The sequence below is a fragment of the Cyrtonyx montezumae genome, unplaced genomic scaffold (genome assembly GCF_038088225.1).
Source record: "Cyrtonyx montezumae isolate F1298 unplaced genomic scaffold, pur_monq_1.0 scaffold_0, whole genome shotgun sequence".
Taxonomy (NCBI): Eukaryota; Metazoa; Chordata; class Aves; order Galliformes; family Odontophoridae; genus Cyrtonyx; species Cyrtonyx montezumae.
Genome location: NW_027071824.1, coordinates 22,089,514 through 22,107,409, shown reverse-complemented (window position 1 = coordinate 22,107,409; position 17,896 = coordinate 22,089,514). Strand labels below are relative to the sequence as shown.

General features: G+C 34.2%; 1 protein-coding gene across 1 annotated transcript in view; it reads right to left on the bottom strand.

The window, feature by feature from the left end:
• The window catches only part of RGS7 (regulator of G protein signaling 7), a 195,671-nt gene that overhangs the window by 68,927 nt on the left and 108,848 nt on the right, over positions 1 to 17,896 (bottom strand). The window contains exon 4 of the mRNA XM_065729858.1: positions 5,973 to 6,023. Coding sequence (XP_065585930.1) covers positions 5,973 to 6,023 — 51 coding nt within the window. The remainder of the gene's footprint in view (positions 1 to 5,972; positions 6,024 to 17,896) is intronic.

Sequence of the window (17,896 nt, the reverse complement as noted above, 5' to 3'; positions counted from 1 at the left end):
GCTATGTCAGTAAATACGTTTCATTGTTTTTAACAGTGACGGTAATACAATAGGCTCTGACCATACTAAATATGCAAAAAGTGGCAGCTAGTAATGTGTAGTTACAAAACAAGCAGACAAGATAGAGAATATATAACATTTAAATTAGTAGCATTTGGTATTCAAAGCCAGTTATTCTAAAAATCTGAAGTGTCAGCAGGAAGTTAATATTGGCTAGCAATATATTTTTTCTTACCCTGAGATACTGGCTCCATGTGCTGAGTGATGACATCAAGTGATGCATACAATACCCATGAGGAGATTTCCAGTTTAAGAACACCAGTTCCTCTAGAACTACACAGAATATTTTCAATGGAAAACCATGGAACAAAGAATTGCCTGATTTATTATTCAATTCTAAAAGAATTGAAAGATAAGCCTTGGGAAGAACTCTGCACCAGTTTTCATCATATAGCTTCATATATAATAAAATAATAGCTTAATCATAAAGCTTTTTTGATGAAGTTGTGTACTTTGGAGTTAATCTGATGGAAAAAGATTTCAATTGAGTAATTTAGATTTCTTACAGACTAATTTTTTCTGTGACAGAATGGATAAAATAGATTTCTTAAATTGGTACAACAGAGCATCTGAAGCGCCTTCCAGAGAAATTACTTGAAATTAAAGCTTACTGATTTTTCAGTATCTAGTAATAATTTTAGCATTAGCTTTTTATCAGAGTAGGCTTCTTACTCTCTACTCACCAAGCCTCTGAAAGACCTCAGTGAAATAATGCTCATATTACCTTCTGAATTCCAAAGAAAATGCTGTTCATTGTTTTTGGTTTTTTTTTTGCTTCTATTTTTAAATTCTAACAGACACATAAGAGGAGGGGAAGCTCATTCCAGGCTACCTTGCTATTCTGTGCATTCCCAAGAGTTCCACTCTACACAGCGTAACACACTACACTAAAGTGGAAAAACCCTCAGTGGAAAACCAACAGTATCCATTAAGTCTGGCTTCTCCTGTGGCAATTAAATTACAGGCAATACATGTTTGATCACCATTTCTAAAGTCTTTCCAAGGACTTCAGACAAATACAGTAACCTTTGCAAACAAACTTATCCATTTCAGCCCTGATTCATCAGAATTGGCTAGAAGCCCACTTACTATCACAGATCACTAAATGCTACACAAACCTAAACGAAAACAGGCCCATACAGTTTCATCACAACATTAATACAATTGATACAAAAGACTGCCTGTAAATGTTGACATTTTCTATTCCCTGCTTTCTTTCTCTTCATCTAAAATTACAGACATTATTTAATTTACATGATACAGGACCTGACAAGCACAGATCAAATTCACACAGCAGAAGAAAGTTATTTATATTACACTTGCTGAAGGTTCATGAGATCTTCCTCACTGAAAAAAAATGTGCCTGTTAGATGAATAAAGAAGGTGAGTGCCATGGAATGCCCAATTTCCTATTACAATACATGTGCGTGCAGTATAAATCATTTTTATCAGGTGGGTGGTGGATTTTTTTCAGTTAAGCTGATAAATAGGATGTATTCTACTCTTGTTTTATTATCACTGTTTTGATTAATGCAAAAGATTGCAAACAGAAGTATGACCACCCCATTCTCTCCTTTTTGCCTTTCATAAGAACCTATTTTCTCCTTCAGCAAGCCATGGAAAGGGAAACACTCCTATGCCTGGCTGGTACTGTGTCCCAGGTTGCAATCAATTGCTGCTCTTTGCTGCTGCCTTCCTGCATATGCATCCAAAGAAGGGGCAGAAATAGGTTTTCAGCTACACTTTCAAACACTCAAATGAATACCCTAATATTTTTTCACTAATTCTTAAAACAAACAAAGTGTATTATCAAAGATATTATTAACACAGCTACTGCTGGAGCAAGATTTAAATATAAAACAATGGAAGGAAAAATGAAAGAAAAAAACAGATGTTGTGTTACTGAATTTTTCCTTATTCTTGCATTGAGTTAGTGACCAAAGCTTACATGTTCACTGGTGGGCATCTAGTTAATGATCAGCTACATCAGTTAATTGAAAAGAACATAATGGAAAGAATTGAAGCTGAGAAATCATGGGTATGTGCCTACTTCAAGGAACAGTCTTGTTCTATAACTTACAATATTTGGTTTAGCAAATAATGATAATTTTCATGTACACAAACACATAGGCCACTCTGAAAGTAATGCTTCCTATTTATTTCCATGGAAACTACAACAGATACACAAACACAATAATACCATTTGATAAATTCTCAGCTAAAATATCACTGTTTTTCAACACAGCCACCACCATCAGCTGTGTATTTTTGCCAGTGATGAATAAGAGCCTGCATCCTGCACTTATAAAAATCTGAACCAGCAGAAGCGATGCAATGATTTCACTACAGCTGAAATGCACCACACATCACCTCACTGTGCTGACAGCCACTGTTTGTTCCCCATAAACCCTCAGCAAGCATTAATGAATGGCAATGGGTGCAATTAGTAACACTTGAGTATAATTCTTGATGTCCAAGAGCAGTAAAAAATTCCCTCAACAGACAGCCAAAATGAGTTGGACTAAGGAACTATGAATGCCAATGCTGCACAACCTGGAGATGGGTGCAGTACTACAATTCTACTACAGCAACCATGCAAAAAAGATGTGCCTTCAGCCAAATCATTTCCATTGGTTTTGCAGATATCAATAAATTAAATAGGCAACACTTTGAATTAAAGGTACTATGGAGGAGAAAGAAGGTGATGGCTTAACATATTATCTGAGCCACATATATAGAAATGCTTCATGGACTATGTTAAGGGTAAAATGAGTTTTTGTAACTAACATACTTGTTATGAAAATAGTAATTATCCATCACTAAACCAAAACTTGATTCTGGTTGCTCTCATTAAAGAAACAGTATGGTTTACTGCTAGAGTCTTAGAATACTAAGGAAAAGACAAATGAAGTGCCTTGTCAAAAGACATCAAAAAACTTCAATGCAAGAATCAAGTACAGAGCCAGAGACTTGGAAATTTCAGCAGACATTTTTAAAACAGTTCACCAACCCTAATTGTTCTATTTTTGTACTGCAAAGATTTCTATCTCTAGTGTGGCCAGCTGGGTACATTTCAGAGTGCTAATTGTCATTTTAAAAAAGAAAAATACAATGTAGAAAAACAGAATAGATTTTCTTCATTAAGATTAATTGGCACCATCAGTGAAGAGTCAGCACTTACCCTGTAATGGCCAATTCAACAAACACATGTCTAAGTGCCAAACCACACACCATTACAGTTCTGTAAACTCAGTTAATTGCTTCTTTTCAGGTTGAGGTCAGGCTTATTTTTATGACTGAACTAAGTTTCACATTAAAAATAACTTAGATAATTCCCAATCATTAAAATTTTACAGATGATTTGTAGGCTGAAACACAAACATTTTTTTTAAAGTACATACTGAAAAGTAAACAATATAACAGCAACTGTACATTGCACACAGCTATTCTGGGCACAAGCTCTATTCAGCTCCACTGAAATAACTTAAAATCTGGTATAATTTAGCAGAATCCACCCATCTCCCTTAGTTTATTTTCTTGACAGAGATTTACTGCAGGAAGCCAAAATCTTACAAATCTTCCACACAAACTGTTTTTCCACTTCAGAAAAATGTGCTTTTTTTTTATTTTTTATTTTTTAACTGGCAATTTACGATTGTAACATTTTTTTGGGTTGAAATTACTATTTCCAGATACTAACTTCACATTAATTATTACAATGAAAGCAAATGTTGCTTCCAGATCTTCTCCTGTCTTTTGTTCTCCCAGTATCCATAAAGCAGAATTCTTCCCATTCAAATGTTACTGTAGTTGCATGCTCTATGCAAAACAAGGAAAAAAATAGGCACTACTTCCAATTAGCTCATTGATTTGCTAAATAAGTAGAAGCTGCCTGTCTGTTTACCACCTTGGCAATCTGCATGCCTTGCTCACGCAAGTAGTTCACAACACTGACATAGGGGGGGTTATGCATAGTTGTTAATTTTTTCCAGAAATAATAGAATATACTCTTAAAATAAGTGAACCAAGGTCTTCATTATGTTGCTGATACCAGAATTAGTTGGAGATTATAACTTCCAGTGCAAACACAAGGATTATTTCAAAAAGTTGCATCAAAAAGTTGCACAGCAGGTTGGTAAAATGACTTTGAAGAGTAATTTTAAAAGGCAGAGATAGTAAAACCTTGGCATATTGGTGAAAAATAGAAGATAATGGAAATCCAAATTATGGTGACAACAGCTCTCAGAAGGTAAGGACTTTTATACAGGAAATTCTGGACAGTCTTGTCTAGAACTGGAACAAAAAGTCAAAATCTTCAAAGATTTTACAAACCAGAATTTTATCAAAAGCTCTGCCCTATGGATAGCTCTTGCTCACCAGCTGTGAGGTTCGTTGCTATCCGGTAATTCTGAGTGCTACCCAAAGGCAACATTTGGGGTGGCTGGCTTTCTGAAGACTTTCAGCCAGACAGCTCCAGACAGCTGGCTTTTGGCTGCCCAGTCCCTTGGACTAGAACTGACATACACAAGACATTTTTCTTATTGTGACTAGTTTTTCCACTCTCACAATCTGAGGGGATATAATGCAGCTCAGATAAAATTACTGCTGTGTTCTGATTACATACATCAGTCACATGTGTTTGTTTAATTTTAATTGTATATTAACATAGGAAACCATGTTTCCCATTTAGCTTAAGTTTTCTTCATTGTAAGTTTCACAACAACCACATAATCTGAATGACAGCCTATCATAGTACTGCAGTTCTGCTTTGACAAATAAAGGTTGAGCTTCTATATCAAATAGCAGTCTTTCAAACTCTAATAGACACAGGTGCATGTCTTTTACTTTACAACCAAGACACACAGTATCACACCTATGTACCTAGTGACTTCCACATTGTCTTGACACTGAGTGGGAAGTGATACTAATCTGGGAGCAATTAACAATCTCCTTGATGTAATAATTTTGATAATTTGTGAAATGCATGTTTGCAGATATTGAATTATGCACCTAAAATATTATCCAATTTATAATCTTAAACACAGTGATTTTACTCTTTGCTCAAATTCCACAATGATTAAACTTTCATTTCTAATATGACAGACAACATTTTTGAAATTAAAAAAAAAACAAGCAGAAGATAGAAATTACATTCCCAGAAGTCTGAAAAAGAAACAGGAAAAATAGGAGTTTTTTTATTATGCTTTAAAGATGGAAGATTATCTTTCCTCTAAAGAAAATACAACAGGAACTTCCACATAATTTTATCTTAGATATTCTACATTTTCTATTGGAAAACATTTTTTTCTGGAAATATCAGACATGCACCAAGACACAGAACCTGAGCTAGCATCTGGCCAGATCAGAAACCTGTGACGCACTTGGACCCAAAGCTTCACTTCCATGTTTGAAGCTAGTTCGTTGAGCACTGATGCTATTTGCAGTTCAGACTCTTTTTAAGATACTACAAGAACATCCAAATTTAAAAATGCAAACACAGCCCCTGTAAGCAGTACTAGTGCACATTTTATTAGTTTTATTTATTCACTGATCTATTCACCATTCTGTTAAGAAAATGTCATGTGCTTATGAAACTATTTAGTATGACAATGAGTTAATTCCCAATGGAGTAGAACTTGAATTAATTTTCTATTAATGAAAGCAAGCATTCTCTTTGACATCCTCTTGCTTCCTGGTACATGCTCCAACAAAATGGATAACCAAAATCATCAGATTCTCAGCAAAAGTTTCTGAAGCTTGATGATGTCTTTTCATTCTGTAGAAATTATACTGATCAAACACTGCCTCTGCGTTGCAACAGAAGACAAACAGAATCTGATCTTTTAAAAAGACAATCTATAATTTTCTAATATATATGAAATACGTATTCTAATATAAAAAATAAAGATTACCTGGATCTTCTATAGATAAGTTCTTTGTCAACCATTGAACAATGTCTGAACCTAGGAACAAAGAAATAGGTATTTTTAGATTAATAATTTTTCTTTTCCTATTCTTCTATTCCCAAGATCTATTAATATTATTCTATATGTAAAAGAAATTTCCATCTTTCACTCAGTTTGCCTAAAATCATCCAGACCATTATATTATTTTATAGTTTTTAGTTTTTCCACAGCTTCAGCCAAAGAAACGTACTACTTCCTCCTTTCTCTAGGTCATGATTCATAAAATGTCAGATAATAGCCTACAGTTTAAATATATATATTATTGCAGAATTTGTATTAAAATCAGAAAAAGGAAATGCAACACAGATGATTTTGCAATATATAACAGTATATGCTACGGGTCATCTCTGATAGAAGATCTCCTTGGGATTCATACATACCATTTTGAGCTCATTTTAGAAACTTGATTGTGTTCAGCTTTGCCTTCTGACTTTCTATCTTTAGCTCTTGATAGAATTTATTTTTCCCTGGTGTTGAAACCCATTCCTTACTAATCCAGATTCTGCGCTCCCTGCATTTACTGGCTATCTATTTCTTTGTATTTCATTTCTTTCACTTATCTTAAGGCCATATGTTATTGTTGTCCTCTTAACAATTCTGATACCAGACTCTTTGTTGTGTTTTACAGTGAGTATCCTTCCAACTCTACCTCCTGCTTTCTAAATCCCTCTTGGCTGTGTGCACTTCCTATCACACTTCACACCTTCTGTACCAAGCCAAGCTGAAGGATGTCTTATTTTTCAGACTGAAAGCTGCAGTTAGACTTCACCACTCTGAACGTACTGAATTACAAAATAAATAATGAGGCAGTTCAGCAGACAAAAAAAGACATTCATGATTTAAGCAACTTTAAAAAAACAAAAACTGGCCTAAGGGGAAAACATGCTCAAGACAGTTGGGCATGATGTGCACGTTCTGTGTTGCAGCACATCTCCATTTCAGGCAAGCAGTCTAAAGGAGAAACGTAGTATTTTTAACTTTCCTTATCCATTTCTAAGCAGACATAGTAACTTCATTCTTTTAAAAAACATAAACGCAAAAAGTGAAAAGATCATCAAAATCAACCTACATCAATGTGAAAAAAAATCAAAATAATAAAATCTCACAAATAGGCAATAACATAAATTATTAGAATCTGCAGATTTCCCCATCACACTCAAGACTCTGATTTCTTCCTGAACTTCTAATAGTGCATAATTTTCTTCTATCTTCTAAGGCAATGTGCATGAGGCACTAGTAAACCAATTCAGAGAAGAAAGAAAATCTATTTTTACTCTCTTAAGTGCAAAAATAAATAAATAGATAAATTCTGTTGCGTTATTACACTTAATGAATAGTTTTATCATGTATTTTAGAAAGCCTAGCTGATTCTAATATAACTTTTCATGTGTGTACACATTACTAAATTGATTATATAGCAGTGAAAACTGTGGAGATTTTACACTCATCTCCAGAGAAAGATTTTCATTACTTTGTTATATCTAAATTTGGATAGATTAAACTTGAGTGGCAAAAATGTCTCACAGTATTTACACTGAATTATTTATTAAGTGAAGCTATCTACATTTACGTGCTCTTAGAGCTGGCAAAATGTTTCAGGTGGATATTCCTACCTCAAAATATTATATTTTTGTGTATTTTTATAAATACCATTACTATCTTTATTTGTATGAAGTTTATGTGGCTGATGTTGAAGAATGAATTTTAGGTCAGTATAAAAGGAAACTTCATAGATTTCAGTGACACAGTTCCAAGCCTAAGCGTATATATTTCCATCAGCTAACTATAGAAATAATCAGCCCTAAATATTTCCCTAAAACCCCAAAGGTCAGAGAGAAAACTCATCAGAAAAAATTACTTAGTATTTTTTTAATACTGGTTCTAAACTTTTGTTTCCTTCAAATCCCTCAGATACTCTATGTGAAGAAATTTTCTACTTTTTATCTCACCTTAAAATGCTTCACTTCTCTTTACCTCTTCTGAATACTTTCCTACAGTGATATATTACAAACCTTAGTCCCTAGTTTCTGGCATCGTATATGTGATCTACACATCAGAAATTTCACCTCCATCTGCTACACGGTCTTCTAAATAACAGTGGGAAACAGGATGAGTTGACAACTATATTACTTGTTCCTAAAAGATCACTAGCACTCTATCTGATTTATAATGAAGTTATTTCCCTGGTACCAAAAGCCTGAACAGCAGTTTAAGTCAGTTATCACATTTGAACACTCCCACGATTTGGGTCGCATGATTTTGATGACAAAAGCTCAGGCCAATAACTAATGACATTTATATACTCTCCGTCTATTGCGAAGAATATTCAAGTGAAGCAAAGTTGCAAGTAATTTGTCATACCACAAGTGAGAAATTTATCAGTCCATATTCCTTTGGGAGATCTTGTGGACAGTTCTAGTTTTAAAAAGAATAATAAAAGTGTCACCTTTAATAGCTAACTGAGTGTTTTTTAGCTGTTACTTGTGTCTAATCAATAATGTGATTTCATTCACTCCCATCTGTGCTCTTTTCTAGAATTAATTAATCATGCAAATGTGTTTCTGGAAGTGAGACCAGTACTATAATTTCTTATCTCAAGAAAAGGACAAGGCAGCAAAACAGGTAAATGCTTTCAGAAAAAACAATATCTCATTACAGTCCCAGCTTTGAAAATCAGGCGACCAGTACATTCATGTCAATTTTCATGCACCATACTTCATATCTAAAGAAATCACAAACCAAGAATTAGGATGAAAAAGGTTACAGACTTCATTAATTGTAAGCAAGAGCTAATTCTTATATGATACCACACCTTTAACCTTAAATCCTGAATCCTTATCACCAAGAATCTATCAAAGTGATGAGCTAATAGATGATAGAAACGGCGAGGAAGCCATTATCTTGTTTATTGAGCTTTCCAAAAAGGAAATAAAACAGGAGCATTTGCTTTCCTTGGCTGGAAGAGAGTTCTCTGAATGACTGGTGATGCTGCCCAATGATGAAACATCTTAAAAATTCCAGCTATTTAAGATATTTCCTTTTTACAATTTGGAATTACCTAAAACAAACACAACTTTTCAACTAGAAGGGAAAGCAATTCAGAAGGAGGAATTACAGTTCCTTACTTAGAAGTAAAGCAGTTTGAAATAAAGTATCCAGTTTGAGAGATTTAAAGCCACATTCCAAAAGATAAAAAGAAAAACAAAACAAAAGAAAACAAAAGAAAAACAAAACAAAAAAAAACAGCTGCTACACCAGAAAGATACTCAGTTTTTGTCAGTTGCTTAAGGTGGCAGTCACTGGTAATGTACAATAACAAATACTCTATAATAACATTTTCTAAGGAGATTCCCAACTGAAATTCCCCAAGTCTCCCTGTCTCGTATGTGTAAGATACCTTATAGACCAATCACCAATTGAATTTTGAAATCCAACAACCCTCACTTCTCACGTGAATTCCTGTATCAAATACAACTGAACAACATGAAGGGATAATTCTCAGAAAACATTAGAAAACGTTTGCACCTAACCAGATAAGGGAAATAAAATTCACAAGATCTTATCCAAGACTGCATATACAAAAGAATTGCAACTTTTAAAAAGAAAGCAGCAGAAACACACAAAATGCACCTGCTGAAAAGCCAACTGGTGATTAATTTTAAATGAAACAATCTGAAAATAGCAGTTGCTGAAGCTGTCACGACATCTTAAGGATTCACCAGGGCAATGCTAGCTATCTTTCAAGAACAAAACCTTTAATTTAAATAAGCCTCTGCAGAGTATGTTTGAAAAAGGTGTTGATTCTAAACTCAAACAGAATTAATGGGAATTATAGATTTGTTTTTTGCTATGCAGGGATGCAGTAAGCCATGTAACCCCTGATATGAAAAGAAAAAGGTGCAACTAGATTTGAAAAATCATATTAATATTAAAATGTCTGATTATTTAAATTCAAAATGTATTTATCTGAGGAACATTGAAATTCTAAGAAAGTGCACTTTATTAATCAGAATCACAAGCCTTGAGGCCACTGATAAACTTAACTGAGCTACAATGATACATCATTTCATAAGACAGGTTTGATCATTCAAAAATTTGTATCATTTTACAGCTAACATCTAGCTATTTTAAATAAATTCTATTCAGTTTTTCACTTGTAGTCTTCAGAGTATTTACATATGATGAAGTACAAGGGAAGTATTCTGCATTCCTGACACCAAAAGAAAAGATTTTGCTGCTGACAACCCAGCAAATACTGGATCTTCATGAAGATTTTTGTCATGTGAACCATCAAAGATAACCTAAGGTAACCTAATCATTGCAGTGTTTTTCCTGTACTATAAGAGCCAGGAGGCTCTTGTCCATTGGCACAGTGGGTAAAATGCTACAAGAAAATAAATTTAGTTGTTGGTACACACTTGAAAATCCTTGCTCATGACTGAAAAGTCATCTGCAAATGCAGTCCTCATTGTTTATTCAGAAACTGGAAACAGAAACTGGATGTAGATCAGTTTCTCAGTGCTTCTTTGCTCTTCACTCACTCACAAAAATTGCTCCCTGATGGAGTTGGACTCTGTGAGAAAGTTCCTTCACTGATGAATGGGAGATGATCTACATTCTGCCTGAAGTTTTCATGATCACAAGCAAAAGCACAGGTTATCACTTAATTATTTCTTTTTTCAATAAAGAAAATTATAGTTTCTTTCTTTCTCACAAGCATAGTTTGTGTATCAATTCTGCATGCATACATCTGAAAGAAATCAAGTACCATGCAAATTTTATGGCAGAAGGGCTGAGAGAAAATAAGCAATGGCTGCCAACTCTCATTGCCAACTCTTTTGATACACTTTAAAGTTCTAAATATATTTTTCCATACTTGCATCCATATTGGTTTATTTTCAGATTATCTTTTCCTTATGTGGATCACGGGTAAGCAAAAAGGTTCATATCAGACACTTGATAGGGCTATGGATAGAAATGAAAACAATAAAGGGGTGTGGAAATTCCTCTCTAAGGCTTGCACTGATGCTTGAAGAATTACAGTTCCAGTCAGTGTTAAACTGGGTTTCAGTCTAATAAAAAATGAATCAAAGATGCTTTCATTGTTTAGACAGATGTGAGCTGGTAAAAAGTATTCTGATGATTAAAAAAAACTAACTAATAATAAAAAAGAGATATAAGAAATTTCTGACTCAGTAATTCTTTGTATTAATTCAAATCCTTTCTACCTTGAACTTTTATTTAACAGCTTTTGTTTTCTCTATTCCTTTGGAATTCCTTCCTGGAAGACAAATTCATAGATATAAACCAATATTGTGGTCTAACAGAAGTGGCAATGGAGCTGAATTTGTAACAATTTGAATACATTCCTGATTAAATTTAAAAATGTAACATACTGACCTTTACTATTTAAATATGCTGGTTTATAGAAGAAAGACATCACTGATCAAAATGCTCTTTGATTAATGAAATTTGCATCTCAGCTTTCACACATCTATTTCTGCCACTTTCTCTTTTAAATTACTGATGGAAATAAATGCATAAGCTTACTCTTTTGACTTACTACAGCTGAAGTTGTCCTACACATCTGCTGTAGTCCCCTTACTCCTCAAGGAAGCTTGTAGCTAGTTTCAGATTTAAAAATCAAACTTCAATAATACTCCTAACTGCACACAGAATACGGAATATTTTAATAAATCTACTCAAGCACACACACAGACGTAATGCAGTTTCCTGGATTAAAAGCGATAAAATAAACTACAAGAATTTCTCTTTTTTTTTTTTTCAGTGTAAGCTGACAGAAGAATTTGCAGAAATGAAGTCTCAAATGAATCATCTTATTTCTTTGAATGGGACTATCTCATTGTGAGCTCCAAATAATTCTCAAAAACACTCAAGCCCAGAATGATAGAAAGACATCTTCTGGCTAGCATAACCATATGGAGAATAATACATCTCTAGATATCGTTATGTTATTGAATCTCTGCTCCCAAGAGAAAAATCCATTTACTTTTATACTGTGAAAGAGAAAATATAAGATGTGGAAAATCTTTCCCAACTCCCATACCTACACAGGAACACTTAGTAGTGCTGATCAACAAATTCCAGTAATGTGAATTCAACAGTTAAGCAATAAACACAAAAGGAGCAACTAGTGGATGTATATGTGTCCACCCTTTCTTCTAACAGCACAAATCCAAACAGGACCATACTTTCTCCAGAAAAAAGAACTGCAGCATTGTTCCACTAACATTTGCCTCTAAAGCTTCTCAAAAGACATCCTCTAGTCAGATCCCTTCAACAGTCACAAGCGACTATTGTACAGATGACTGTGGATGTGCATAATTGGCAACATAGCAGTAACCACAGATGGGACCTCTGTAATCTCAAAGCTGTTATAATAAGCACTAACGATTAGCATCTTGCTGAAGAACTCTGCTTCATGATAAACATTTGCAAGACAAGAATGATGCTGTTTGGAAAAACTGTGCTTTGAAAACCCAGCATAGATTTCTACAGTAAAGGAATTTTTATGCTTTCTTTCAGTAAGTTGTAAAGTGATGTGATCTTGTTTGGTTATCATGAAATATCAGTGTTCAGATGACATAGATAAAGAAAAGACTATTTTGCATGTTCCTTTGGCAGCAGAAATGTAAACTTCTATGTAGAAACTAACTGTGGGAAAAAAAAAAAGCAAAAAAAAAGCATTAGGAAATATAAGTAAAATTCTGAACACCATAAATTCACCCTGCAGAAATCTATTTTTGACATATCTTCATCACCAAACAGAAAAAAAGTAAAAGCCTTAATTCTAAAATACTTGATGTATACTCCAATCAAATCTTCAGAAGTCTGAGATAAGCAAGGAGCCCAGGGGGATTATCAATGAGACCTACTCGATTTCCTGTATGTAAAAATCTTAAATAATGTCAAATGATTAAAAGCCAAGTGACTTGAAGTTTTCTCATCACTATGACCCATCCTAAGCTCCTGTCAACCAGTTCTGAGGGAGGAAACCAAACACACATAAACACATTTGGGTAATACTAAGAGAGAAAAAGATGAGAATTCAAAAACTCATCATGTTCTCCTTCCTCCATTATGTTTGAGAGCTCTCAAGCTAAATACCATCCTCTGGTTTGCATCAGTCTTCATGTGGAAGGCAGGAATCCTTCCAACAACATGTGCAACTGTCCAGTGCTCTTCCCCGCATGAGTGTGTATTGCATAACTCAACAGGCAAAGAAGCTGTAATGCAATCTCTGTCCCATCTCTCCCAACCTCACACGCACCCCGTGTTCAGGTGAAGGTCCAGCCACAAGCCAAGAGTATAAACTTTCTGTTTCCCACTGCCTGCTGTTTGTGATATTTTGTGAAGCACAATCTTCACCCAGATCTGCTCAGATATGCTCAGCTCTGGGTATTTTAAACCAAATGTCTCCATCTCAGTCTTTATTGTCAGAGCCTCTTTTATAATTGCTTTACTGGAACTGTAGTACTTTTGTGTTAAATAGTTTTGGAGATAACAGGAGAAAATAGACAGAATTTACTATCTTGCTGGGAAGAATATTCATGGAGGAAGTGGAGCCCATGGAGTCCCTTCTTTCCTGTTGGTTTATGGAAAGAACAGCATCTAAGTGCAGCTGTGAAGCATCATACTGTAACACACACTAGTATATAAGCCCACTCCCAAGTAAAACATTCACATATAGAAAATGAAATGGTAAGCTGGCTCTCCAGTTCTTGAAACAAAGGGGTGCAATAAAACCACTGTTCTTAAATCAAGCTCTCACTCTAAACATTCAACCAAGATCTGTATATTACACCTGAAAAGCACATATTTGAAGAAATAAAAATGCTGTTTACTATAAATAGTTTCTCTAGCTTTTCTTTTAAGTCTGTTAAATGTTTCACTGTGTCTTGCAGATAACATTTTACAGAAAATAAGTAGATAAATAAGCACAAATTTTTGGGGTTCACTGTTTAGGAGACACCCCCAACATTACAATGATCACCTCCTAAGTCTTCTTTCTTAATTAGCAAGCAAGTTTCAAATTAAAATAAGAATATTATATTGCTAATTTTATGGTGGAGGTGTCCACAAAGGAAAGTATCACCAAGGCACAGGGTTGGGCTTGCCTTGTACCCTTGTTCCCTTACCCTGTATATTTAAATTCTTTCTTCTCTCTACCAATTCAGCAGTAGCTGAAATTTCTAAATATATTTTTTACCTTTGTCACTTGAATTGCTTTCTTTCTCTAGGGAAGTAAAAATAATAAATTTATGTTTTTAATACAGTGAGACCACATGAGAGGTACCACCTAGAGTGAGAGCCCAGGCCTCTACTGCTGTAGAGCAGGCCTGGTGCTGGGGTGGAGCAGATTTGTTTAAGCAGAAAAAGTTACACCATAATTTTTGTGCAGTGTGTGTAGCCAGGGGCAACCACTCTAATTTTCCACAAATCTTATATTTCTTCTCAAAAATTCTTGGTGTCCACGCATAAATAATAAAGAAATCTAATTTTACTATTTGCAGTTTTTAAATCTCACTTACTTTAATTTATACTTACTTAAAATAAAAATAATGATTTTATTTTGGAGTTTTTTAAGAACAACAAAAAAAGGCAAACAAGCAAAAAACAACAACAACAAAAACAACACAGTGTAACCAGTTGGAGATATTACTTATACTGTTTCTACAGATTTCACAATTATAAAGTCTTGAAAAGAAATCCAACTGTTAAAAAATAAAAATAAAAATAAATAAAAATAAAAATAAAAATAAAATAAAAATAAAAATAAAAATAATAAAAATAAAAGTGGCACTATCCAAAGCAAGCTTACTAACTTTCTGCAATGATGTCATCACAAAGTGCAGCTTCTGACATCTCAGTTTCTCCTAAAATGTATATTATCATTATCATATCATCATTATCAAAATATCTTCTTTTCATATACACATCAGTTGCATATTTATAATCTCTAAAACACAGTAAAAGCTGCCTAAGATTGTTATAACTGACATAATAAACAGTTTTATTTTCTTATTTTTATATTAGCACTTTGAAAATAATGGTTAAAAATGGTTTTCAGGTCCAACAAAAAGACACTGGAAAAATCTTCAGTATGCCATTGCTTTAAACAATTCTGGTTGGTTTTTTTTTTCATATTTACACTTAAATATGTCTAAGAAATACTGTGTTTTCCATCTGAAATGGTTCTTCTAATTCTTGCTATACTGCCCCCCAAAGACACCCACACACAGATGGCAATGGAAGGAAGTGAGGCAGCAATGTAATTTTTATTAGGCACTTCACATCCACAGAGGAAAATCTTGAAGTTCTCATTCAGAGGTAGCAGAAGTACACGGATAAGCGATAGATCATTTGTCTCACGATTCTGACTGCAGGGAAAAAGCCAGTGGAGACAGAGTGACTTACTGTTTTGACATTTGCCCAGCAATAATGTCAATGTGCCTCCTTCATCACAAAGAGCTCCCACACAACAATAGTTAATTTATACAGCTGGTCTGGAAACAAGTTTTTTCGTAACTGCAATTTCAAAGCGCTTTTTCAGTGACTCATGTTCTTACTCTTGTCTATGTTTAAGATAGAAAACTGATGCTTAAAAAAAAACGTTTTGATAATCGTATATTTATTGAATAACCCAAGTTGTTTCACTTAGTTATTCTGAATAAAATACATCTGTCAAATAGATGTAATGATCTAAATACAACAGAATAAAGTGTTATATAAATACAGCAACTCCTGAAACTGGAGATCTGAACATAAAGAACCCAAAAATTCCATGAGAATTTGCTCTTTAGCTAGTCATTCTTACAGGTACAGAAATATTAACAATGTATGATTTCATTCATGATAAAAAAGAAGCTATGGGGGAGTGTTCACACAAAATACATTCAGAGGCAGGACCCAATGTGAGGGCATCGGCTATAACAAAAAGTCTCAAAACAAATTTCATGATGAGCTGAAAACAAACTCGGATTAAAATATCTTGTTTGGTCAAAGTTGTCTTTTTTTTTTTCTTTCAGTGCTTTTTAACACATTGTTTAAGTCCCACTGTTTCATGACATCCAGCAGAGACTACCTGTTTATCAGCTAGTGGCAATATGTACATAATACAAGATACTAGAAAATCTGCTGAAACTGAGCAGAAACATTCATCCTTAATCCTAATATTCCAACATTACACCAGAAACATCAAAGAATCAACGAATGGCTTGGGTTGGAAGAGACCTCAAGGATCATCAAGTTCCAACCACCTGTAAAACTTCTTTTTTTCTACCTTAAATATGAAATATTTTAACATTCAATAGACCATAGAAAGTTCAAATTAATTTTTATGTTTGATTAATCTGGGCCGAATGGTTTTGTGCTGTTTCCTCCTGGTCCATGACTATTTTAATACTGCTGCATCTCAGAGTTTTACACACCAAAGATCTGCTGCAAGGCTGCATTTTCAAAAAGAAAAAGTAGTGAACTACAATTGCAAGTACCTATCATTTAAGACATTTGACTGGCTGAAAATCTAATCCCATTTAGCTTTTACCAAAATATGGAGTTGTTTCAAGACTTTATTATTCTCAAGTGCTTGATGTAGTTAAAATCATTTACATCACACAGCATACACTGAACCATTAGAAATGAAATTGATATTGATACTTCCACCCAATTCAGTACATTTTTCACTTGCAGTCTTTCATCTCTATTTACATATTATGAATTAATTCATTCTCAGTACCAATAACTGCACTGCTCTCCTGTCTGAAATAGATACGACTGGGTCTTTTCTCAAAGCAATAAAAATTTCATGGTTCTTTCCACGATAGTTCTCTACATGTGCACCTCACCGTTCTATCACAGTGAAGGCAAAATGCATTATCTCTTCAAGATAATTCCTAAAGAAATGTAATGTGCTCTGACAATCAAATTAACATTATTTGTCAGTGCATATTTATCAAAAGTTTAAATAACTACCTATAATATGCAATAAACTGGTCTTGAGTTTAAGATATCCTTAATCATTCCACCCTTAAGTACAATATATCATCTAAATTTGCAAATTGAAGCATGGTGAATGCTTATATATGCAAACCTTTTTTAAAAAACTGTTCTCTCTCATATCACAGTAAACTCAGCAATCTGAGATTTACAGAAAATAAATCCCTGTACATTTTATTTCACTAAGTTCATTCTTGTGCTGATGTGTTTTCCTGGGAACATTCCCATTAGCATTTATGAGATATTAATTGCAGCTTATATCTAGTACCAGCTCTTTGATACGTTTAAATGAAGTGAAAAGTAGTTTTTCTACTTATACAAGTAACTTGGTAACATACTGACCAAGAGTCTCCTAGAAGAAAAGCATTTTCCTCTCCAGCAACGTGAGCTTCTGATAGCAGCCATGAAGCCATCATGAATGGCACAAGTTTAGGAATGTTCCTCAGTTTCTGGACAAAGCAGTGACCACTGCAAAAACCACCTGCCTTCTCCCATCCTTACCTTCACAATCATTATGCTCATAACTCCATCTGATATATTAATCTATTGGTTCACAGGGAGTAATTGGAAGTTTATGTGAGAAAGTAAGAGAGAGCCATGTTCAGTCTTCTATTATCAGTTAGAGGAACAACAAAAAATGTTCTGAAAATGCTGGCCCACTAGTCTGCAGTGTAAATGCCTGCATGAAAGAAGGAGGGATATTTACCTCTACAATAAAGATAATGGTTCCCCACAGTGTGCTGTGGATTCAGGGGACTGAGAGAACAGAGAAGTGCACAGAAAAGATTTACCTGAAAGTATTGGTATAATGGAAAATACTGTGTGTCCTGAAGCATGGATTCTATTCATAT